General features: G+C 37.0%; 1 protein-coding gene and 1 long non-coding RNA gene across 3 annotated transcripts in view; one reads left to right on the top strand and one right to left on the bottom strand.

Annotated features, from left to right (window-relative positions):
• NDFIP2 (Nedd4 family interacting protein 2) overlaps positions 1-24678 on the top strand; it is a 39743-nt gene extending 15065 nt beyond the window's left edge. Inside the window, exons 2-9 of one of the 2 annotated variants that reach the window (XM_026705288.2) lie at positions 3434-3590; positions 6425-6561; positions 7963-8022; positions 13146-13233; positions 15268-15392; positions 17589-17655; positions 18599-18704; positions 21041-24678. In XM_026705288.2, the coding sequence (XP_026561073.2) occupies positions 3434-3590; positions 6425-6561; positions 7963-8022; positions 13146-13233; positions 15268-15392; positions 17589-17655; positions 18599-18702 (738 nt within the window). In that variant the 3' untranslated portion in view covers positions 18703-18704; positions 21041-24678. The remainder of the gene's footprint in view (positions 1-3433; positions 3591-6424; positions 6562-7962; positions 8023-13145; positions 13234-15267; positions 15393-17588; positions 17656-18598; positions 18705-21040) is intronic. The other variant, XM_026705287.2, reaches the window with a different exon arrangement.
• On the bottom strand, positions 1229-10917 carry LOC148125177 (uncharacterized). The gene is made up of 3 exons (XR_015744456.1): positions 10798-10917; positions 4408-4462; positions 1229-1724 (listed from the first exon to the last, which is right to left on the bottom strand). It is a non-coding gene; the product is annotated as an uncharacterized LOC148125177 (long non-coding RNA).
• Positions 24679-26202: the final 1524 nt, after the last annotated feature.

Genomic DNA, 26202 nt, shown 5'->3' with positions numbered 1-26202 from the left:
ACTTGTCTGAAATGGTATAGGGAGGTGGACTAGAAGACCTCCAATGTCCCTTTCAGCTCTATTCTGTCCTACTTACAACTGATTATCTAAAATTTAGCAAGAATGGAAACATGGGGAATCTACCCCACCCCAAAAAAGTCAGATGAACAAAATTATTTATCTCACAATTTTTAGATAGAATTTGAATATATCCCTATAACTTTTCCATCAAACAAGACTGCATGACACACAGCTTGATTTGACGATAGCCTATATTTACAAGTTAATTAAAGCACACCCGTGTTACCTAAATAGAAGCATTACTTGATTTCAGGAACATCTTTTCTAAGGGCCCAGCAGTAGTCAGCCAATATACTGGAGACTCCACCTGAAATTGCTCACTGTCTCATCGGTGACTGCACCAAGCTTTCCGGTAAAAATCCAAGTGAGGGCCCAAGAGTAACACGTAGCTTGGTAAAACTTTAGGAGATCACTCGTTATTTTGCAATAGTTTTCTTCTTGATGATTTTCCGGAAAGAATTTTTGCAGACATTTTTGAATGATTTCCATGCAGCCTCATTTAATGCTTTCCAGCTTCATTTAATGCTTCATCGAGTTAACTTCTTTACAAAGCACCACTTCATCATCTTGGAAGAAAAAATTGTTAAACTAATGATCATTGTGCTTGTTAGGCAGAAACAATAACAATCTGATGTTGGAAGAAATATCCATCTGGTTCAGTTCCAAGTAGGGAGAAAGACACTGGAAACCTGGAGGCTGATTGGAAAGATGGTGTAATGAAGCAGAACCATCAAGAACGTGGTCCTGGTGCAGCTGACCACATGGACTGGAGAGGGAGGGTTATTTATACCCTCTTTTCGGCTTTGCCCTTGAGCTTCCTGTTCCTGTGGCAAGAGCATATATTCTATTGCAGAGGTCACAACTAACTTTGTAGGCTATCTGAGTCCCAGGCTTGGTTGAAGCTTGCTGGGTGATGCAGTGAAGGGGCTTGTTGTACCATGTGCTGAGCTCTGCTGCTAGATGGTAAAGGGCTCATCCTATTACATCCTGGAGGGTCATGTCTTAATCCCATCACCCCGGAGCTGAAGGTCTTTTGTTTTGTAGATAGGCCGGCCCAGTCCTTCTTAATGGGCATCAAATATCTGCTGCGGGCAGGGAGTTGGGGCTGATTTTCTGTCTCCCTTAAGATTTCTATTTCTCTTTTAGGGGAAATATACTCTGCCTTTTTAATATTTCCTAAAATATTTCATTCTTCTGGGAGGGTTGACTTCCCTCACTGATGAATGGTCTTTTGGTTCCCTCCAAATAATAGGAATGGCAAACACCAAATAGTGCCTGCAAATCCTTTAACCACCCTGTTGGAAGTCCAACACAATGTCATACAGCAAGTATGAGATCCTTATTTTCTTGCCTTCTTCATCCACTTCACAACCCAGATAAACTTCATAGCATTTTTTGACAAGTGGGATGAAGTTTTATTTCTGAGATTTTAAATGTCAACTCACCGTGCAAATAACAGAATGTATCAGGATTATTTCCAGAATTTTATGGCCATGGGATACATGATACTTTTACAATCAGTTGTGAGCTCTGACACCAGACTGACCAAGAACCGCTGTCCAGAAGAGACTGGACTCATGTATAGATGTGTTCAAACATGACTCAATGTGTAGTGGGCTGTTCTGTTCTTGCTGTCATGCCTTTTGCCGTTGTCTTGTTGTTATCTATGCCAGAGAGCAATAATAAATTAGATTTTGTTCAGTGATTGTTACAATTACAAAGTACTAAAATACGGTACTAAAATTAAAATATACAACTGTAATATCACTAATTGAACAGAATAACAAAGGTGGAGTCATAGAAAAAAACCTAAATGTGATAGAAATAGATCTGTTTTCATGCTTGAATTCCACACGAAAAAAAACTTGCTTAGGACACCTATTATAATGCCTGATGCAAAATTATTGTTGTCCAGTGAAATGAGACTCGACATTAAATCCTATGAGGAGAGATTGAGGCATTCAGTTATATTTAGCCTTGAGGGGAAAAAAACAAATGGAAATAAAGTTGGATTTTACATCTAGCTGAAAAGTGGAACACAGAAAAAGGAAAATTGTTTTTTATTATTCTGGGGATAAAGGATAATACATTTAAGCTACAAGTCTGCAGAGCTTTCCAGATGGCAAGTGTAATTGCCGTTTTTAAAAATATTGAATTTCTTATTATTCTAGATGCTATCCTAGTGTTGACTGCAATGCCATCCTTTTCTCTTTCTGTAATTTCATGAACACACACCTGTGTGAGTGATGAAGGAGCATTCAGACATACGAATATCTTGTTTACATGTTGAAAGTCTATATTGCCTACGTTGTGTTGTGTCTCTATGTACTGATTGTATCACGGGGGCTCTAGATCAGACTGTGAAATTCTTTTTTAAAAAAAAAAAAACACACCTTGGCAACCTACACTGTTGCCTATTCTTGGTTACCTATGATTGTTAGGGCACAGGTGAGATGTTAGGGTACAGATAACGAACTAGGTTTTTTTGTTTTAATTTTCTCATCTCTTTTTACTTTGAATCTTTCTGACTGATATCTTAGGCAATTCTGAAGTTAAAAACAATCGTTAAAGGGTCCAATCTAGGTCAGTCATTGGGAACAGTGGTTTAGTCTTCTGAGCTTTCGGACTTGTGTTGGAACCCATCCTCAGAACGTGGGTTTGGAGTTGTTCTATGCATCATATTTATGTGGTGCCTGCTTGGATGTGGCATCTTATTTGGTTGATTGGGGTGTTGATGGTCAGCTATTAAGTCGTCGGCTGTTGTTTCCTTGTGCTCCCAAGTTAAAATTGATGGTTAAGATCATCAGGTTTGTATATATATTTTGCACTGCTTTGATAGCACCAGGAGTTGTTTTTCAGACAATTTTACCCTGCTGTTCTTTTTCATAGCAACTGCTGCCATAATTACCGGAAGGGAGTATGTGAGCAATAATATTTTCAAGGGAAACCAGGTTTTACCAGTGAGCTGTAATCAGATTCAAAAATCAGTTGCAAGAAGAGAGTTAGATGCTAAATGGAGAAATCATTTTTGAAATACTTCCTTCGTTTCATTGTGCAACATCCCAGTATACAATTGCTGAAAGCTCTATTAATATCAGGAAGAAAACATACAATGTAATGAATATAGAAGGGCAGGAAGAAAAACTATCAGTCATAATGCTTTTGATCTCCATCCTAGTTGAGATGAAAGCAACACAGAACTCAAGAGGAAGAAACACCCCTATAACCCTGTTCTACTATACGTGCCTGAGTGCTTGAAAGATAAAGTATTACTCTCTTGTTTACTTCTAGCACAAGCACTTAAGTAGACCTTATCTAGTCCAATGTCACATTGGAGTGCATAATATTTAATTCCGCTTATTTTTCTTTAAAGCTTCATAATGAAGATGATCCTGCAGAATCTACAGCCGAACAACCGTCCACCTCTACGGAAACTGCACCAGCCTGTCCAACAGGGGCACCTTTACCTGAGGTGGATACTTCCCCTCCACCTTATTGTACCATCGCTACAGAAGCAGCTGCACCAACAGGTACTGCCTTTTTTCATGGTTATATAACCACCCCAGGTATATTTTTAGCAATGCTGAAATAGTGCCACCAGCACTCCTGTGCCTGCTTCTGCTGACCCGCTTAAAGATGCTTTGCTCAGTTCTTTCGTGCAGAAGTCAAATGATTTTGTTTCACATATCACTGCCAAACAGGCTAAATTGGATATTCACACAATTAATTTGTCTAATCGTGCCTTCCTCTCTATGCATGATGAGAGTAGCGTGTTTTGTTTAATTGATGTTGATTAAACGTGGCTTATACTCCCCATATGATAATCAAATGATTTTTTAAAAAGAATCTTTGATTTAATTGATTTAGAGCTGCAGTGGCGCAGTGGTTAGAATGCAGTACTGCAGGCTACTTCTGCTGACTGTCGGTTTCTCTAGAATCATGGAAAGTACCCAACAAACTTGGCCTGGTTGTAGAACACACTGTTGGCTAGTGTGCCTGAACACTGAAATTCCACAACCATTTCTTCTGTCTTATAAAGAGCCGTGGTGGCGCAGTGGTTAGAATGCAGTTTTGCAGGCCAACTCACTGTTCAGTGCCAGGAGTTCAGTCCTGACGGGTTCAAGGTTGACTCAGCCTTCCAGCCTTCTAAGGTTGGTAAAATGAGAGCCCAGATTGTTGGGGGCAATAGGCTGACTCTGTAAACCGTTTACAGAGGGCTGTAAAAGCACCGTGAAGCGATATATAAGTCTAAGTGCTATTTAATTAATTATTGCTATTTAATTAAGACTAATTGCATAGAAAGGAAGTGTGTTTTCTTGCTTTTAAGTGGTGCAAATGGGTACATACCATTTTTGAAAAGGTCATGAGTTTCTTGTAGGGTAGAAAATGGGAATTGCAATTTCTGAGAGTAAACAGAAGAAAACATAGCACGCTACCCAGGATTAGTACAACAATTAAACAAACATAATTTGGCAAATAAAAGCAAATTAATCGAGATTATATGACTCACCAGCGCAAAAACATGGATATAAATATTAAGCAATAAAGCCAGTCTTATAATAATAAAAAATGTAATACATAAATTGAAATAATCAAAACTCTAATGGAACAGCTATATTTGCTCCCGTGCTGTTGGTCAAAATGGAACAACATGAAACATTCCTATGATCAAAGTTAAACTTTCCAAGTGAGATCCATTTTGACCTCCATCCAGAAAACCAACAGCACAGGAGCAAATATAGCTGTTCCATAATCTGGGCAGCCTGATAATGCCTCCTCTCTCTGTCCCCCCCCTGCCTGTTTTATATTACTGGAGAATTACAGACAATGTTTCCCAAATAGTCATATTAGATTGGTTGATTCTAGATGAAGGGGATAGTTCTGAAGGTATCGCCATACTCTGCTACGTCGAACTTTAAACTGCACACAGAAATCTGTTGTCACCCACTGCAAGGCATACAGCATAGATCAGGGGTGTCAAACTGGCAGCCCATGGGCTGGATGCGTCACGCACAGGCCATGCCCAGTCCAGCTCCAAGAAGGGAAAAAACAATCTTGACACGTCACATGACATTAACTTGACGCTGCGAGTTTGACACTCGTGGCATAGATGTATCGTGCCTGTAGAATTTAGCGCCGGGTAACCTGGGCCACTCCACTGATTTAACATTTGTTTCAAACTGGCCTTTAAAGGGAAAGTGAAGCGCCTTACAGTACTACAGCTGGTTATGATGAAAGTGTGAATTACCATCACAAAACTTTCCTGGCTTTCCCAGATAGGACTGTAACATGCATCAAGCGTAGCTAAGCAAGATTTCTTTAGGCGTAACCTCCAACTGTCCCATTGAGAACTAGTTGTTAATCTGGGACAACCCCAGGCCGTAGAGTTGCTTCCATTAGAGAAATCTGAAATTGAAATTTATTTATTTATTCATTAATTCATTCATTCAGTTAATGGCCAGAAAAATCAAACAACAAAACAAGCTATTAACAAAACAGGAAACACAACCAGGACGGAGAAAAAGAAGCGGGTGCAGTCACATGCCAGCTGCTACAAAACAAATCAAGCATGGTACAAACACCCCCAGCACAACAACACCCTGTCCACCCATCCAAGCTTCCTCTAGAGCAGGGGTGTCAAGCTCGATTTCATTGAGGGCCGCATCAGGGTTGTGTTTGACCTGGGGGGGGTGCATGTCCGGGGGTACCTGTGGTGGCCCGAGCGTTCTGCCGGCAAAAACAGGCTCCCGAGCTCCATTTTCAGCTGCCATGGCCTCCTGCAACCCTCTGCCAGTGAAAACTGAGCTCCGAGCCCATTTTCACTGGCAGAAGCACCGTGGGCTGGTCCTTCGCTGTTTACAAGGCAGCCCTGTGGGTCAGATCTAAGTACCTCGTGGACTGGATCCAATGGTGGGATTCAAAAAATTTTACTACCAGTTCTGTGGGCATAGTGTGGTGGGCATGGCAGGAGAAGGCTACTGCAAAATCCCCATTCCCTCCCTATCCCACTAACCTGCTTTCCAGCTCCATTCTCCTGCGGAGGGCAACAAAAGAAGACCCAGCTGATCAGCTGGGACTCGGGAGGCAGAGAATAGATGGGGACGGGGCCAGCCAGAGGTGGCATTTGCTGGTTCTCCGAACTACTCAAAATTTCTGCTACTGGTTCTCCAGAACTGGTCAGAACCTGCTGAATAACCACCTCTGCCTGGATCCGGCCCCTGGGCCTTGTGTTTGACACCCCTGCTCTAGAGACAAGAACCAGCAGAGAACCATGTTGAATTAACAGCAGCTTTGTCTTACAGTATCTGGATTTAGCCCCTGTTTGTTTGTTCCCACCCAGAAGAGTCTCGTTGTTCTTTTACAGAAGTGGAATCACCCAACGAATTTTACCCAGTGCCGCCTCCCTACAGCGTAGCTACCTCTCTTCCCACTTACGATGAGGTGGAGAAGGCCAAAGCTGCGGCAATGGCAGCTGTGGCAGCAGAAGCAGCAGCCCAAAGAGTGAGTAAGCAGTTTGTGCTACGTAATCGGCGTACTTTGGAACCTACACTCTGCATAAGTCTGCATTTTGTATGCACCGTATTAAGTGCTTTTCCCAGTTCTTCTATACGTTTGCATAGTTTGTTTTTTTTAAAGGATACATATTTCTTATTTAAGCGTGGAGGTCTTTTAATCAGATTACAGATAATCAGAGTTGGAAGGGATATAGGTCATCTAGTCCATGAATCACTGAAGTTGTTAGGCGAGTAAGATGGTGGTTAAGTGAATCTGGGCTTCCCCGTTCTTTTTGTTTGTTGGAAGGTCTCAAAAGGGGATTGACCCTTGGACAGTGCAAGTACATGCCAGTTGCCAAGCACCTGAATTTTGACCACATGACAGTGGGACTGTTGCAGTGGTCCTAAGTGTCAAAAACAATCATAAGTCCCTGTTTTTTAGTGCCATTGTAACTTTGAACTTTCACTAAACGAACTGTTGTAAGTCGGGGGCTACCTTGTATTTAGAAATTCAGGTCAGTGCAGTGGCTTTTTTCAGACCTTGACAAGCAGCAGTGGCAGTTTTTCCTCCCCCAATTTCTGATCAATGGGTTGTTTTTAATCTGATAATGTCACAAGTTAAAGTGCCACCTAGTTATTATGCTACATCAACTTCCTAGGCAGGTAATAGAAGAAGTAGCACAGGTTAGCCCCTTTTATTTAATCTGTGATGCAAGTTACAGGTTCTAATCTGTAAATGCTGTGCAAGGAGCCTCTGTGACGCAGTGGTAGAGTGCAGTACTGCAAGCTACTTCTACTGACTGCCGGCTGCCTACAATTTGGCAGTTCAAATCCCCCTTAGGCTCAAGGTTGACTCAGCCTTCTATCCTTCCAAGGTGGGTAAAATGAGAGCCCAGTTTGTTGGGGGCATATATGCTGACTCTGTAAACCTCTTAGAGAGGGCTGTACAGCACTGTAAAGTGGTAAGTCTAAGTGCTATTGCTATATTGTGTTAACAATAATATTTTTATGATATTGTATATTGTATACTGTCCAGGCAATCCAAGAAAGCATGTAATACTACAGTATGATCTTGTATGGAGAGCAGTAAGAAGTTTTTAAAATATATTTCATGCAATGCTAATTTGGTTATATTTCATGTAATGCTCTTACATGCAACAAGTCAGCTACAAATAGTTGATCAAAATTCACTGTATGTGTTTAATAGGAAAAATTTATCATTAATCCCCCCCCAAACTTTGAATTACTGGGTTTCTGTGTCCTTGTTTTTAACTTCATTGTATCTTAAATTTTATTTAAAAATATATTTAAGAAATAATTTGCGGAGATAGAATTTTAACATTTTGACTTGTACAGAATGATTTAACACACGTTTAGTTCTTCTGTCTTATTTTCTTTACATGCTTAGCACGGCCATTTTAGGGAGTCTAGGAGTCTGTTTGATGAGATATTCCTGAGTCCACCAGAGGTATGGTTCCATTCTGTGAAGTTTAGATTTTGCAGTGAAGTTTATTTATGGCAAACAGTCATTAAAAAAATTTTTTTTTCCCTTTTCTAAATAATATTTCCCTCTCAAATTAATTACAATACTTTCATTTCTGTTTGGAAGTATCCTATTGCATGCAGTAAGAATATAGTTCCAATAAAATGAATACAGGACACTGATGGATTATAATATCTCTTGGCTGCTATTTGCATTTGGTTTCTTTTTTGTATTGTGTTTTTGACTGTTTTATTTGTTTTTTATGATTGTTTGCCACCCAGACTCTCTGGTTAGAGATGGACACAAATTGAATAAATAAATAAAATAAAAAATAGGGCATATTTCAACTCATTATGCATGGGTTAATTTTTGTTCATAAGGATATTTAGCTCTTTTAAAAAAATATTATAGAATAAAATACAAAAATATGAAAGCAAATAAGACACAATGAGGAGGAAAAGGGGAAAGAAAAATGATGAGGGGAGGAAGAAAAGGAAAAAAAGAAAAAGGATTGACTTCTAACTCCCTCTGTTGCAATAGAATAAAGCATTAACATCGAACCTCAACTTTTTACTTTTGCAAAATTTTATAAACTAGACATTTCTGTAAAAAAACAAACCAGTCTAATCCGTAAAACCCAAAATCAAAGTTTCATTCCGCCCCCCCACTTTAAGCATCAAGCCCAGAAGTCTCCATGTAGCAACAAAAGTACTTATATTCTTTTCTTTGATCAAAACAGTCGATTTAGCCATCTCTGCCAACGCCATCAAATTATCCAGTCATTTGTCCATGGTGGGAATTGGAAGCGTCCTTCCATTTGTTTGTGCATACGGTAGTCTCGCTGCCGTCAACATATATAAAACCAAAGTTCCAAAGTCTTTTTCCACTAAATACAGAAGAAAAATCTCTGGCTTCATCTCCATCTTCATTTTAAGAATTTTTCTGTAAGGATATTTAGCTCTGAGAATTATGGAGAATAATTATAGAGGCGTTTTGCTTAAAAGGCCAGACACCGTGAATGAGGTATTGTAGGTCATCCATATTCCAGACTGCTCTGAGGCACTCGTTGTATTTATTATATACGCTTCGCTTTGAATTTGATCCTCCCCCAAAATATGGACACTGCAACCGTCATAAATACACGCTAGTTGCCAAGCACCCGAAGTTTGAGCAGGTGACCATGGGGATGCTTGCAACGGTTGTTAAGTGTGAAAAACAGTCATAAGTCACTTTTTTCATTGCCCTTGTAACTTTGAACAGTTCACTAAACAAACTTGTTGGTCAATTCACTGTACACAGTGATTCTTGGGAAGGACCCAGGTGTTTTAAGAAGTTTCTCACAGATGTTACATGATGCTTGAGCTGCCTCTTGGAGTTCCAACTGAAAGAACTAAATAGTCCTAGTATTCATTTGTGTTGCACCTAATACCGATTAGACAGCTTTTAAGTTTTAAGAGTTTAGATCCTGTTTCCAGTACAGGAAGCAAATGAGCTCTGCGTGAAATTGTGTGTGTGGGAAAAAACTATTTCTAAAAGCAAATAAAGTTTCCAATACAATTAATTTTCTAGCAGGAGGCAATTTGAAAAATGAATTGAATCAATGAATAAATCAATTTTGTTGTTGTTTATGTGAATAACTTACTAGTTGTTTACCAGAGTAAGGGATCAGATTCTACCATTCTGAAACATGTTAGCTTAATGTATCAAATATTTGTTTGTCTTGGATCCTGCTCACTGGAATATTCAAGGAAAAATAGCGTAACCCAATTAAACTACATATAAAAATAATTAAAACTGTTGATAGCTTTCATGATGATGACTGGTTATTTAATTTCAGTTATAATATATCCTAAGATATCTGAGTTCGGATGTGTATTTCTCATTCTCTCTTATCATCATCTTCATTTAATGACCCCATAATCCCTTGCAGGGTGGAGTCTGGGCAACTGAATAGAGCAAGCAGAGTGTTTTAATGGCCAGATGCCCTTCCTGTCGCCAATGCGGAGTTTTTCTTCTACAGATATGTTCTCAGTGTGCCCAGAGAGAGAAATATCTGCCTCTACCTAGGATTGAACTCACAGTCTCCCGATTGTGAGGCGAGAGTTCCACCTTTAGGCTACTGCACCACTCCTTTCTCATTCTCTCATGTACCTGGAAATAATACCTGTGAATTATTCATCCATTTCTCATGTAATTAGAATCAGCAGATTTAAAGAGTCACATATCAAGATGTGACTTGATACGATTTTCCATAATTGGAGAATTCAGTGCTTTAACTTATTCTGTGACTACTATTAAAAATAATTAATTAAAAACGTACCCCAGCAAAATCATTCTGTTTTTTTCTGTATAAGAATTAACATTTGTTGGCATATAATTTTGACTATCTCAACTTAAAGTTATAGTACTCTAATCCAGATTTCATGAGCCCCTGTATGTTTACCCCGTTCAAACATAATTTCAGGGATTCTAAGGTTATCAATATTTAAAAAGGAAATAACCTGTTTATTTGCTTATTTTGGCAAATAACTTTTAATGATGAGGTAGCACATTGAAATCTTTAAATCTTTTCTTGTTTCAATATTTGGCGAGTGTAGAAAGTGATACATGAATTAAATATACTTTAAAGTATCATTCTTCTGCTTGTTGAAAGTCTTTTTTAAGAAATAAACCTGTTGTTTAAGAATAACTCCACTTAAAAAATAGGCATACACTGACTGGAATTTTTTTAAAAAAACTTAAAATAGCGTAACAGCTTACCTTGTTCCAAAGGATAAAGTGCATGCTTTCTAAATTAGCTTGCATAATTCTACTGAGTGTACATCTGCATATTTACAGAGGTGATTTGGGAAGAGTTGCAGCTTCCGTGTTGTGCTGTGAATTTTAGTTCTTTGAAATTGCATGCAGATAAACTGCTTTATACAATTTATACAAGGGGAGGGGGAGAGACAAAACAAGTATAAGGGGGCCTGCCTAGATGACTTCCTGTAATTTTTAAAAGGATGTTAGCACCCTCTGGCGTTTGAATATCAGCAAAGTATTAATTTTAGAATGCTTTCAGTACTTTTGTGGATTGAATGTTGTGATAGTTTTACTGCTGTTGTTGCATGTTTGGATGGCCATGTGTTGCACGTCTCAGAACTGGGGGATGTAAAATGTTAGTGCAGTATTACTTGTATACTTACTGTATTTTGTAATTTATCAATGTTATGAAATTCTGAAGTATCACATCCTTCCCATATGGATCTTTTGCATGGCCCCACTGTGGCCGACATGTAGATAAAAACATTTGGGCTTCACGATTAGTTCATTATTGGTTTGCCTTATAAATGTATTTTCAGTAATCAATAACCTTGTGGGCCTAGTGTCTTTGTATCCTTAAGAATGATCTTAGCCTATCATTGGATACATTGTTTGGCCAATATATACACATCAGGTATTAAGTAATGCAAACTTTTCCGTCTGAATAGAAAGGATAGCTATTCTTACATTCTTACTTGCTTTCCGTTAAACATTATGGAAAAAAAATGTTAATTGAATGTGTCTAGTGAAATATTCTGCCAATGGGGCACGCATTAAGGCAAAACAAAATGAAACAAACTAAAAACTAAATAGCACACGTGCTATAAATGGCAGCCAGATGTTGCACCTTATAAAAATATACTTGCCTTTTTTTGAATGGAGTACATGAAACTCATGATTATACTATGGATTAGTCATTCCTTCCTGCTTTCACATACAAAAGAAAAGAAAAGGTTTCAAGTCACAGAATGAGAACAGTTAAAGTGCGTTGTTTTTAAAAGTCTAGTGGCTGGCTTACCATTGGAAGAGGAAATCTAGAGAATCTTTTATTCCCTACAACATAATGTTCCTGAGGGGAGTATCCCAAGAAAACAAACTATATACTTAACGAAAGATACTCGCTTGCAGAGAATCACACATCATTCTGGAAATGGAATGACTTTCTTAGCGACTAAGAGACACTATCAAACACATAGTTCCAAAGGTGCTTTTTTTTTCAAAAGGCAATTGGACTTTGTTTTTCCTTGAAGATGTTTTGCTTCTCGTCCAAGAAGCTTCCTTAGTTCTGACTGAATGGTGGAGAATGGAATTATTTATATTCCTTTCAGTCATCCGGTCATTAGCACTCACTGTGAGAGTTGTTGAGGCCGCTTGGAGGTTTCTCTGTGTCCTCAGTGTCAAAGCTGGGATTAGAATCGAGTAATAAAATAACATTGCATTTACCCTCCATATTTCTCATTTTGCAGTGCTTCAAGGGCTACTGTCTATTACAAGTGTGGTTATCACAGTAATTGGCAATAAGTGTTGTGTGCCATAGAAATGATTTTTAGTTAAGTAAGGACTGATTATGGAAACTCCTAAACCTTTTATTTATTTATTTTTAATAAGATAAAATCTCCTTTGAGTTCTACTCCTGGTGGAGACTTCTGGTCATGGCAACGGTACAAAAGTACTTTGCAATTGCCCTTTTCCCAAAGTTTTTAAAACCTGGAAAACTGGTATTTTTACCAGTCTCCAGTTCAATGACTACAGTACTCAGGCCTGATCCTGTATATTATATCCAGGTTCTGCCAAAATAAGGTAAAATGTTCTAACAGGCAAGCACATGAGTTCCACCTGCTGCTAATTTTAGGTTAGTCAAGGAGAGGTAGAGAAAGGCCATCTAAAGGCAATCTCATTTTAAAATATAATATAAATAAATAATAAACAAACAAACAAACAAACAAACATAAATTAGGGGAAAAACCTCAAAAGGCAGGCAGGCTCAATGGACTACTCTTTCTGCCGCCCATTTTCTATGTTTCTATCTACCATTTTTACTCTAGAATATAACTTAAAAACTGGGGCATATGGCTGCTATTGATGAATGCAACATAAGATGCATTTTGAAGGTGTATTGTTGATTTGATTTTAATGAAGGGTCATGACAAATTTACGTCTGATGTAACTGGATAACCGAAATAACATCCCTTTGGTAATGCATCCTTGATTTTATACATAGATTCCCGCTGCTGAAAAAAAGTTGTGATTTACAAAATCTTAACTGATTATCATTCTGTTAAAAGGTGTTTTTTGTCCTCTTAAAGGAAGAAGAATATCCCCCGAGAGATGACTTCAGCGATGCAGACCAACTCCGTGTGGGGAATGATGGCATTTTTATGTTGGCTTTTTTCAGTCAGTAATTTTTCTGTTATTGCTTTAAGTTACCTTCGTTTAAAGGAGAATATTTCTCTGTTGAGGGATACATGTATATCAGAGGTGGGTGTCAAACTCGATTTCATTGAGGGCCACATCAGGGATGTGTTTAACCTGGGGGCCTGGGGGGCCATGGCCTGGGGGGTGGTGGCCAGCTTGATGTCACTCGTGTTGGGGACACCTGTGGTGGCCTCTGTCTGCTTTGCCAGCAAAAACAGGCTTGCGGGCTCCGTTTTTGGCTGGGTACGGCCTCCTGCAACCTTCTGGCCAGCAAAAACAGAGGCCGTGGCCCTCCTGAGCTCTCTTTTCGCTAGCAGAGGCACCACAGGCTGGTCCTTTGCTATTTCTAGGGTAGCCCCGCGGGCCAGATCTAAGCACCCCGTGGGCCAAATGCGGCCCATGGGCCTTGAGTTTGACACCCCTGATATATGTGCACTACCGATAGGAAGGCAGAAGTACTGGTAGGATATGGCAGTGGGTTTGAGAAAATGTGACTGTCTTTTCTGCAAATGCTGAAAATATATATTTTCAGTTAATAATTTCAATTAAATTTTTCCCTATTGCAGAATATTTGAAAACGATGTATTGACCAATTGTATATGCATGCCTTTAAAATATAATTTGTAATGAAACTGGTTGCAGTCCATTTGCGGTATGTGACTGCCACCTTGTGACAAATGTGTTCATTACAACTTTAAAGTTCTAAGACCTCTAGCAGTTTTATCATAGGTAAGATAAAGTAATATGGGAAGAAAATTATATTCTTGCTGATTAATATTTCTATAAATGGCAATTAACTGGGTACATATCCTGGAGAAATAATAAACCTTATAAATAGATTAACAAGATAAAAATGGACTCTTAAAAGAAGGCCTAATGCATAATGCACTACATAAAATATGCTCTCTGAAATATTTAAGATAACCTCTTTGAGTCTTTTTTTAGATACCATTTTTGAACAATGTTCTACCAGGAATGAAAATACAGCAATTGTTCCACATAATTTATGTATACAAAAACAATGAGCCACATTTTTTAAAAAGTGCTCTTATTTTAATTCAAATTTCCATAGTGACCTGCTAAAAGCCTATTTTAAAAATTAACACCAACCTTGGCAACTGCAAAGCCATCTTGAGACCGGTCTAAAATTCCAGATTGAAATGCCAATATTAAGGCAGTAAACTCAGCTGTAGAAAATTCTCTGAACCAAGAGAACCACGTACATTATAGGCTTCTCCAGTCACTACCTGCCTAAATCCCAAAAGAGGATGTCAAACATTGTTCTTAACACAAAGATAAACAAATGTGGCGTAGACAATCCTTGAGATACCTGTTTTATACATTTTCCAATTCTGTAGATTTGGGTAAATACTAACACATTAGAAGACAATGTGATTGTTAAGTCATAGCAACAGATGTTCCAATGGTGGCGTAAGCAATAGAGATTCGATTTTTTTTTTCAGCAGTGGTAAAACTCAGAAAGGATGAACAGAAATCTATATTTTCCACTGATTTGCACAGTATATTTCTATGATATAGTGGCATCAGGCAGGATCCAAACATAACTCATCCACTCATGATATTTCATCAGCCATTGAAACCAGAAATCTGATTGCAATCAAACAATGGCTTCTTGGTCAGGCTTCCATGTCCTAATCGACAGATTCCACTCTATCACCAGATAACTTCATTAAGAAGCTTCATTCTTGCAGTTCTCATCTAGATCTTTGTTACAATTTCTTATCTGAAATATAATATCTCACAGAAGGACACCAAATTATTTAAATCTAAATATCTAAAATTATTTTTGTGATTTCACCTTGGCTTTCCTCTGGCAAAATCTAGAAAGGTCAGTAATTTGCCTTTCTATCACTTGATATCAATTCTCTATCCTAAGTAGCTTAACTGATAATAATTGCCTTCCATTTGGAAAAATATTTAAATTCTCAAATGCTCTCCCATTTAAGTCAAGTTTTAACAATAAATTGTGTTTGTGTGTGTGTGTTTTTTTAGTGGCATTCATTTTCAACTGGATTGGATTTTGCTTATCATTCTGCATAACTAACACCATAGCTGGAAGATATGGTGCAATCTGTGGATTTGGATTGTCTTTGATCAAATGGATTCTTATTGTCCGGGTGAGTTTCAATATGGAAGCATATTAAATTAAATACCATTATAGTCTTTAATTGTATATTTCTTAGTCTATTATAAAGTTGATAGATTATTCTCTGCTAGTAAAAAGTAAAAACTTTTTCATGTGGCCGTTGATAAAAATAGAATTGCCAACATGATCGCCAACATCCGATGACAGATATATCACAAGAAGAAGAAAAAGTAAAAAGTCAACATATGGAAACTTTAAATTCTATTGTATATTGCAACCAAATTCAAATGGCTATTTTGTGTGGTGTTATTGGGACTTTTGCATTTTAGAATTCCCGCTTTTACTTTTATTTACTAGTGAAAGCCTTTTTTCCTTACTGAAATATGAATATGATTTGGCTTGTTATGAATTAAATTAGTTTGAGTTATGTGTTAAATGAGAGCCACTTTGGTGTAGTGGTTAAGGTACCAGGCTAGAATGTAGGAGACCATGAGTTCTAGTCCTGCCTTAGCCACGAATGCCAGCTTAGTGACTTTGGGAAAGTCACTCACTCTTGCCCGACTTACCTAACAGGGTTGTTATTGTGGGAAAAATAGGAAGAGGAAGGTAGATATGTTTGCTGCCTTGAATAATATGTAAAAACAATTGATCCAAAAAATTCATTGATTTTCTGTGTTAGGTCTTCCAGAGTTCAAAGAAGAGCAACAAAGATGAGTAGGGGTCTGGAAGCTAAAACACATGAAGAATGTTGGCAGGAATTGAGTATATCTAGTCTAGTGAAAAGAAGGACTAGGGGTTACATGATAATGGTGATGCTGGCTCCTTTAAAAATGAGTATTTGTCCATTTTCCTACTGCATCTGTTTCACAAATGCATGCTAAAAACTATACTTATGGTTGTTTACTAAGCATACAACAAAAAGGATAGGGTATAAACTAAAGAAAACCCCATAATTTTTAAGCAAATAGAAAGGAAAATAAAGTTGAAAATGTGTACTTGTATACATTTTAAGGAAAAATGCAAATGCAAATATATTACAATCTTTTCATTTAGCTAAAGTATAAAGTAAGTATATTTGAATGAATCTCAAAGTTCTTTATTGCATTAATATTCATCCAAAAGTTGTTTTCCATATACTGAAAAAACTATTGACATTAATTGATTTAAAGAAAGAAATACTTCTGTTTTCCAATGTTTTGGAATAACAGCGTTATTGACTAATAAGAGGAAATTAATCTGGTCCTTACCCTGAATTGATTTATAAGCCTCGGGAAATGAACAAGTAAATCAACCACAGATTCCATTGTTGAAGACTGTTCTATGATTTTTCCCCCCCTATTTTCCTAATCTTTGGCTAAAGTACCAGACTAATTGGGCATTGCTAGAAAATACAAAATACATTTGTTTGCCACTCACCAATACCACCTCAAAAGAACAGAAGCAACCATTTTTATCTGATTTTAAATCTCTTTTGCAAAAAAATGTTTTAAATTAATACAACCTTAAAAATAAATCTTGGCTAAAGAATTACTTCTTCCCTATACTCAAAAAGAAGAAGAACCGAATTCAGCTTGTGAAAAGGACTTTCTTTAATTGTTCACAGCATAGGAGGGGGTCAGGAAGCAGACCACAGAAAGGAAGACACTTTTATGAAGCCATATCTGTGGTCCTTAATCTCTAAACCGAATCATATTCAAATAGGTAGTCATCTAGATGGCCAAATTCCAAGCTTATTTACGACTTTAAAAGTTTAAACCAAGACATTTAAAGTAATCTGGAGAACAGTTAAAATTGTTAACAGGGTTTTCAACGTACTTCTAATACTTGCCTTACATTGTACTCAGATTAGCATCTTGGAAACTTTTGGTTTTAATAATAAAAATATTATTTTATTATTTTGGATGGCAGGTACTGAGAGGGATTTTATGTACCAGTAGAACTATTATAGCAGTGAACTAACTTATAGTGGTAAAGAGACCCATTAATATTTTCTCCATAAACTGCTTAGATTTCTTTGTTAGCAACTACACGTAGCAAAATGCCTGTTTTCTCTACTGTTCTAATAATAGTATTAGAACTTTTTCTTTTCTTTTCCTCAGTTCATTAACTGTACTTCCTTCGAGCATTTCTGTATATCCAAAATACATCTGTGTTGCATCAGTAATGTTCATATATCACAGTGATAACTTTAACACAGTATATCTTGCCTTTTTTTTTTCTTTATCAGTTCTCAGATTACTTTACTGGCTATTTCAATGGACAGTACTGGCTTTGGTGGATATTTCTTGTACTTGGTAAGTGCTGATCGAAAGGTTTAATTTTTTGATTTTAACTCCCTATAAAAATCCAAAGGCAAATTTAAGAAATAGTGTATATATCATGAATGGGTGTGTGTGTCCTTGTGAGAGTATTTATCTATGTCAAGAATGGATCTAGGAGTCTGTCATAGACCAATGCCATAAGCAGAATTTTGTAGCATAGTAAGATGCTTGAGTATCCTAAAGTTATGACTTTTGGTGATTTGATTTCCATATCGCAATTATTACTGAAATTAAATATTTTGACATAAAATAAAATACACATAGGCAAAAAAAAACCACCCCAAAACAAAACAAACTCATGGGTATAGAATAGGTGGTACCTGGCTCAATATTAGCAACTGCAAAAGGGATCTCGTTGTTCTAGTACCATGATGGCGAACCTGTGGCATGCAGAGCCATTTGTGCAGGCACGTGAGCCCCAGCCAAACTTATCTGTACTGCGCATGCGTGTGCCTCCCAGCTGATTTTCAGCCTCCCAGAGACTCAAGGGAAGCCTCTGCAGCCGTTGGAGGCCGAAAAACAGGCCTGTTTCATCAACGGGCCTGTTTTGTCACTTCCTGTATTCAGGAAGTGACAAAACAGGCCCGTTTTTTTGGCCTCCAAAGGCTGCAGAGGCTTCCCTTGAGCCTCTGGGAGGCCGGAAAAGCTTCAAACGGCCCAAAAATCAGCTGGGAGGCGCACAGTGCAGGTAAGGTGGTGGTGGGATCATGCGTGCATGTGCAGGAGGTGGGGGGGCTGTGCGCATTGCCTTCTGGGTGCTGGCACGCAAGCACATGCACAGTTTTTGGCACAGGAGCCCAAACAGTTTAGCTACCACTGTTCTAGTAGATCACATTTAAGTATGAGCCAAAGGTGCACTGCAGGTGCCAGAATAATTAATGTTTTTAAATATTTCATACTCTGTTTCTGGTTTTAGGCCTCCTTCTATTTTTCCGAGGTTTTGTTAATTACCTGAAAGTTAGAAATATGTCTGAAAGTATGGCGGCAGCTCATAGAACAAGATTTTTCTTCTTGTATTAGAGGTAAGCCATGTTACAGCTCTTTATAAGTAAATACTTAAATTGCATCTGAAGGAAAAACATTAGCTAACAATGGATGGAAAGAAATGTTTTCATGCCGAACACCAGAAAATATGAACATTGTCTTTGATTTTTCAAGCTTAATTTGTCAATAACTTCCCCCTCCCCCCCATAGCTCTACAAATATTCATCACAAGTAGTACTAAGTTTTGATATTTTTTTCTGTGATAGTCCTTCTTTTTAGTTTATTACATCTGCCTATATTCTAGACATGTTCTAATCAACTCTTATACAGTTTAATGTTTCATTATGGCTGTTGTGGACAATAAAATTGGTATTATGCGAAAATTGCATTTTTTTCTGTTGGATTCATCCATAGACCTGCGTTCACTCTTTCATATTTTCATAGTGAGGTTAGATCAGACTCCTAAAATACCCTTTTCATATCTGAAAAGTTTAAAGTGTATTCCACTTAAATCTCAAAGGAGGTGATGAGTTTTAATAGATGGATAATTTTAAGGGTTTAATTTAATCATTATAAAAGCGTTTACATATTCTTACAGATTTCACAGCACTTGACACATAAGGCCACATATACAGTAATACAAATCCAGTATTACTATTCACTTATTTCAATCTGTGATACATGCATTGTAAGTTGAAGACAGCTTTAATAAATGTCAACTAGAAATTCTGTGGCAAAGTGAGATTTGAAGCACAGTGTTCTCAGTTTATTAATAGTTGTCATAGTGACCGTGGTTCACTGTTTTTTATTTCACATCAAAATAGTCATTATGAATTATTTTGTTTCTGCCCAGATGTGATCACAACTCAGGTGACATTGACATGTATGCTGTTTTAACAAATTAAACAAGCAACTTAATGAATTCTCCCAAGGAGTTTAAATCCTATAATAGAGCGAGAGAGAGGCAAAATGAAGGCGAGTTAAGAAAGGTGCAAATGCTTTTACACATCCTTAAGCCTTAGTTACAATTGAGAAGATTAACCAAATATTTTATGGAAAAGAGAGAATGAAGGAAAGGCTGGAAGTTGTAATGATATGATATTCGTTAAGGTCACAGAAAACCTTAAAATGGATACAGTTATAAATATAAGATGGGACAGAGAACAACCATGGATAAATTTCCCACGTGTAACAGTTAACAATATTTAAAATCAATTCATTTTCCTATCAGTTATTAGCTTAGAAGACTTTGGTGATAAATAGTTGTAGCCTTCTCATTTATTATGGCTTCACATTAATTAACTCCAGTGAATTTATTTTTAAATATTGTAATAGCCAGCTCTGTGACAACCGCCTTCAGAGTACTTCATGTTATAAATCAAAATGAAAATTGCAATATAAATGTATTACAAACAATTTAAAAGCATGCATATAATTCTAGATGCCTAAAGAGAGAACATTTAGCATTTTGATACTAGATACTTGTTTAGACAGAGGAATTATGTGGCAATTTGGAAAAATGTTTTTTTTAAAGGGGGCTGTGAAAATATTACAGACCCCTCACATCCCAGACATAAACTGTTTCAACTCCTACCCTCAAAACCACGCTATAGAGAACAGCACACCAGAACAACTAGACACAAGGGGAGTTTTTTCCCTGAATGCCATCACTCTGCTAAACAACTAATTCCCTCAACACTGTCCAAGTATTTACAAAGTCTACATTACTATTACTATTAATCTGCTCATCACTCCTTATCACCCGTCCTCTCCCACTTGTGACTGTATGACTGTAACTTTGTTGCTTGTATCCTTACAATTTATATTGATTGTTTCCTAGTATATTTGATTGCTTATTGTATCCTATGACTATTAAGTGTTTTATCTGATGATTCTTGACAAATGTATCTTTTCTTTTACGGACACTGAGAGCATTTGCACCGAAGACAAATTCCTCGTGTGGCGAATCACACTTGGCTAATAAAGAATTCAATTCAATTCAAATTCAATTCAAGCCTGCAAAATTCAGCATGCCTGATGGGTGGATATTCCAGCTGAATTGCTGCTGAAAACTCTTAACAGTGGTACCAATTGATCAAGCATTTGATAGCGTTGGTATTTCCAAAGAGATTTATTTTAACAAAAAAAAAAAAACTATTTTGACACTCACAGAAGAGGATGAAAAGCCTATGATTTGTAGACTTAGTGAGTAGTCTTGATTTCCCAAAGCTTCTTTGTACATACTTGACCATTTGAGTAATCAAGTAACATCTTTCATTGCAAGATATGACAAGAGGAATGGATTCTTGTTCATCCGCTCAGCCCAGTTCACGTATGCTGAAATGTAACTCTTGCTTTTTTTTTTCATTCACAGGCTGCAGCAACCAGGCATTCCTTTCTCTTTATCAAATGTGAACTTCCAGCCTACCAGTTACCTTCCGACAAATAGGGAAAGATGACTACTGTATCTGAAGCAGGATCCTTTTTGCAGCTTAGTGAATGACAGAATGGTTCAAACTTTAAGTGCTCGTTCTGTTCATTCTAGTCAATATTTATATTAAGCATTGCCTTTTGTCTTGCACATGTATACATATACAATATATATATGTGCTAATCAGCAAGAACTTTAAAAAAATAAAATCCATGCATATAGTCTGCTAAGCAGCTGAATACAGTAAGACTTAACTAAAATCATGTTTGAATCTGGAATATTTTAAAGGGGTAACTGTTCTTCACAGTATTATGTACTATCCATTATGTTTGTCTAATGATTTTTTTGAGGGGGGACGCAGGCAACTTGTACCAACTTCTCGGGACTCTGCTGGGATGTATATTACATTCATCTGATTATGCACATTAGAACATTTTTAATCATACAATTTGTATCTCCATAAATATGTGTTGAAAAGCTTTTTTTTTTTTTAATGAGGGCTGAACAAGATTGTCCCAGTACACTTTCTGAGGGGGGGGTTCGTGGTTTAATTGTGTAAAATTACCCTCTTCATAGATGTTGGCAATATAATGGCGTAACGTATAATGGAGTTTTTAAATCATCGCCATCTTGAAATCCGGGTAGGAGCTGATTTCATGAAGAAAGCATTAAGCTGCCGATATCTTACAGCTTCATACATTTGGTTTGCTCTTCTTAGCTTAAGTGAATAAGAAGGATTGTTGCTGCCCTGCTACCATCTTACATAATTGCAGGAAACCAGAGAAGAAATACAAATAGAGTCACAAGATTAGTTGTCAGTTTGAGAAGGAGTGGTGTTCTTTAGCTCTTCCCACATTATTTAATGCAATTTTGCTTTGACAGAGAAACATGGGCTGTAGCCCCATCAGACTAGTAGCTGTTCAGGTTACAGATATTTGGGAGTGGAAAAAAAAAGAAGTATGCAAATTAAAAGCTTCTTCTCATCAATTGAACTGCACATGGCTAATTCAGCTGGATGATTTGATTAGCATAAGCCTCCCCACAAGAAAGCTTTACATCTATAACGCGAAAAGAATAATGTGTGGATCTGAACAAGGGCATATTCTAAGTGTGTGACTGAAGGATGAATTTGGGTCCCATTTCCGTGGGGGGGTGGGGAAGAAAATCTAAATTCGCTCTTGCATTTATCATCTCATTAAGGTTTAGCATAAGGAAGTTGCTAACCTGATTCTGCCTTTTTCTTGCTAAGCATATCTCTTGTCTCACTATTCCGCCATCTGCCTACAGTCATAATATGTGCAATTAAAGACTAGGAATGCATCTTCTCTAGGCATTCCAGCCAGTGTTCTTTTGGCAAAGGGAATATTCACAGTGAAGAAGATCTGCAACACGGCGCAGTTGAAAGGACAGTGTGGTTTTTCAACATGGAATATCACTTTACATTATTGTTAGGCTACAAGAAGGCCTTCACCTAAGGGATTTTAATAATAAGCCAGCTTTTAGAAAGGTTGTTCTGTTTTTCATGCCAACGAAGGCGAGTTAGTTCCCAGTAGGTTCTTTTTCTTTCTTTTTTCCTGACTGCAGAAATGTAAGCAGTTTGGCGCTTGAGATAGTCATATTCACAACAACGATGCTTATCTTGAGTTAAGAGATATATACCTAGGCAGTAAGAATAAACGTATTTACGCCTTCCTTAAACATCTCTGGGACTAAGCACTCTGCTATGGAGAGAGGTGACCTCTCATATGGTTGTAATAAGCTTCATCTTTTGGTTTCCTGCCAATCACTCTGTATTTTTGGGAGTGGGAAAATGCACCTTTATTTTGTAATTTGAATTCTTCCACTCTTACATTTTCATATAACATTTAGGGGAAATACGTGTTGCTTCCCTGAATTCTATATCAACTTGTATCCATTGTATGCATAAGGTTTGCAATTGATAGTCTTTATTATTTAAGCATTATTTTTTTAAAAAAAAAAAAAAGTGCTAAGACTTGGAGAACAAACGCCCATTCCTGGTTTGAATGAAAACATTTTCTTTTTCTTTTTAAGAGTTCCTATGTATTTTTCCTTGAATTCTTTGGTATTTGTTCTTCCTTCCCACTCCCTCCTCTGCATAATTTGTTTTCTGATTTTTATTTTATTTTATTTGGATTTTTGAATAAAGGCTTCCAGTTTTTACATTTAAAAAACTTTTCTACACCTCTTTTGTAAACAAAATGAACTGAACACTTTTACCTTTGGACTTTTTTTGGGGCAATTTCATAGGCATAATTTTGCTTCAGTTTGAAGCAGTTATTGGAGCAATGCACTGGCGAAGAATAATTAACGTTCTCTTCTATACTATGATTTCATATTAAATGAAATATACCCTAGTTAGCAAAAGATGCAGGTATTATATGAAAGACTACAGTTATTGCCCATATGCAGAGAAAAATACATCATTTTGTGTTACTGTTAGGTTTATATGTGCAGCAGGAGAAAAAGAAGCAACAAAAACCACAACAGGAATGTGAACAGTGAGAAGAGACCATTTTGTATCTTCCTTTTAAGCAATTAAAAATGCAAATTTGCATTCATATCAACTTCGCATCCCTGAAATTGAAATCACATTATTTTTGTATGATAGCTTTAGCTACTTTTTTTAAAGCCTATGAATCATGCAGTACTGTAATATTGTTGGTTTTCTGAATCCTCAGTGTGGGAATGAATTTATTTCAAGAGAAATATATTCAATTTCTCAGAAAGCAAAGCAAACTATTAAGAAAACAAAAATTGCTAAGGCTAAGACAGTATGTTTTCTTTGCAAGAAGCAACATAAATAGTAATTTGTCACAAGAATGCATGGTGTATGTTAAATTTATAATGATTGGATATTTCCAGCCATTACATCTCTTAATAAAAGAGGCGTTAATAAAAGGCAATGGACTATTTTAAGGATAGATTTTAACATGTTTATTTAAACTAAATTTTACAAACTGGATTAAATTTAAAATGCATTTAATACAATAGTGACAATACACAAATATTTAAACCTGATCTTTAGTTTTCATGACTTGCATCCATTTCTACAAGTGAATGGACCAACAAGGTTTTTGAGGTGCTTTATCATAACTACAGGCAGGGCCTTGATGCATAAACCTGAATTCTTCATCCAGACTTCCCATCTGTATTGGAGATTGAAGCAGCATCCATCTTAAATAGCCCACTCGTAAAATTGTTCTTTGCAAATTTAAAATCCAGTTTCAGTTCAATCCAGTCAAATGGAAAAACCAAATTGGTACCATAGCTAACTTGCAAACAGTTGGAGAAGAAAGTTAACCATGTTGGCATCAAACATTACAAATTTTTGAAGACTTCTGGCTATATAAAATTGCTCTGGCCATGATACAAAAAGTTATGCTTTTACTTACAGATTATCTCTTACAATAAACATTTAATTCTGTCTTCACCTTTGTATTGATCTTACTTAAATTGAGGTTTGTGGACATGTAACTACATGTAAATTATAATTTCTATATTTGTGCTTTTCTGTATGTTTTTGAAAACTTTAAAAAATAATCACAATTTTTCAGAAATGACATGAATTTTCAATTTCTTGATTTTTTTAAGGGCATTTCCCCCCTTCTCTCTCTCTTCAGGTTGCTTCTTTTGTTTCTCTTTATTTCCCCGCTGGGTCTGGACTACGCAATGGTTGAAATGAAATGTAATTATTATTATTACTAAAGGATAAATTTTTAAAGTGACTTATAGAGCAGAATGTTGATGGAATAAGTAGAATTAAGGGCACATGACTTTTCAGGTATAAAATGTATAGCTACAAAATCAATAAATCCTAATGTGCCATTCATGTCAGAAGGTACAGCTTTGTAACGAAGTTTAGAACAACCTTGAAAAATAAGTGAACATAAACAGCTAAGGAAAATCATGCACTTTCAGGACCCCCACACTGATGAATTTATGTTCGGTGCTTAGGTCTATATGTATTTTGGCTTCAGAGGCAAGCTTTTTCTGAGAAGTCTGGGTCTTTTCTTGATGACAACAGAAGTAAAATTGCAAAGGAGAGGAAATGAGTAGATTTTTCCGCTCCCAGTATATTGCTGTGAAGTGGAACAAGTTGTAATTTTAACCTTATCAGTGTGTACATGTCTATATCATTTTTGTACATATTAGTGATAACTATGCAAATATGGGTTCTGTTTTCCATGTAAGAAGTAATATTGGTCCCTTGTCCCTATAAGGAGAAGATAAAGGAGCCAAATATTGATGTTTTTATGTAAGCAATCGTATATTCTGTTGTTCCCTCTCCTTCCTGCTACCCCACCAACAGCTACTCCTTTGTCCATTTGAGATTAGGTTAGTTGGACCTGTGAAAAATATTTTCTAGAACTTGGTTTTTATCATCTCCTTCATGTTAAATCTTCAAAGTAGACCAGATCAGAAAACAGATACGGCTTGATCTACCGGAGATCAGTCACTGTAACAGCAATTTTGAAAGTTTCCCAGAGATTCACTCTCTCCTCTCCTTTTATACTAATGAAAATCGAAGCAGCACAACCTTAAATGTCTTACTCTAGCTGGGCTAAGCTGACATTTGATTCAAGCATCATTGAAATCCTTCAAAAGCTGCTTGCATGCTCTTCTACATTTGCTTACCACTGCTAAACTTCGGCTGTAAAATTTCAGTCCTCCAACCTAGATTAAGTGTTCTGGCAAAATGTAGGCTGCAATCGTTCTGAAAATCATTATCTCCTGGCAGTGTCAGTTCACAAGAACGGGCAAGCAAATACAGAACAAAGAGGAAAACATCACTTAGGTTCTTTCGCTCTTAACGATAGTTTCACTGTGGTTTTCATAAATCACAATTGGTTCAATTCTAATCAAGCTGCACAAAGATGAGCCATAACCATCCATAACTTAAAAGCCACATAAGCAGGATAAGTCAAAAGCAATACATCGGATACCATAATGAACTCAGTCCAATGAGATTATTTCGTTAATAACCAGACCGTTATTTGAATGGCTTAAGTTCCTAGGAAGTCACCTTGGAGACTTTCTTGCTTTGTCTTCTTCCCTCAGTCCAAAACAATTCACACTTCTTTGCA

The sequence above is a fragment of the Pseudonaja textilis genome, chromosome 8 (assembly GCF_049901715.1).
Source record: "Pseudonaja textilis isolate UNSWEBS1 chromosome 8, rPseTex1.2, whole genome shotgun sequence".
Classification (NCBI taxonomy): domain Eukaryota; kingdom Metazoa; phylum Chordata; class Lepidosauria; order Squamata; family Elapidae; genus Pseudonaja; species Pseudonaja textilis.
This window is presented reverse-complemented; position numbering and strand designations above follow the sequence as displayed.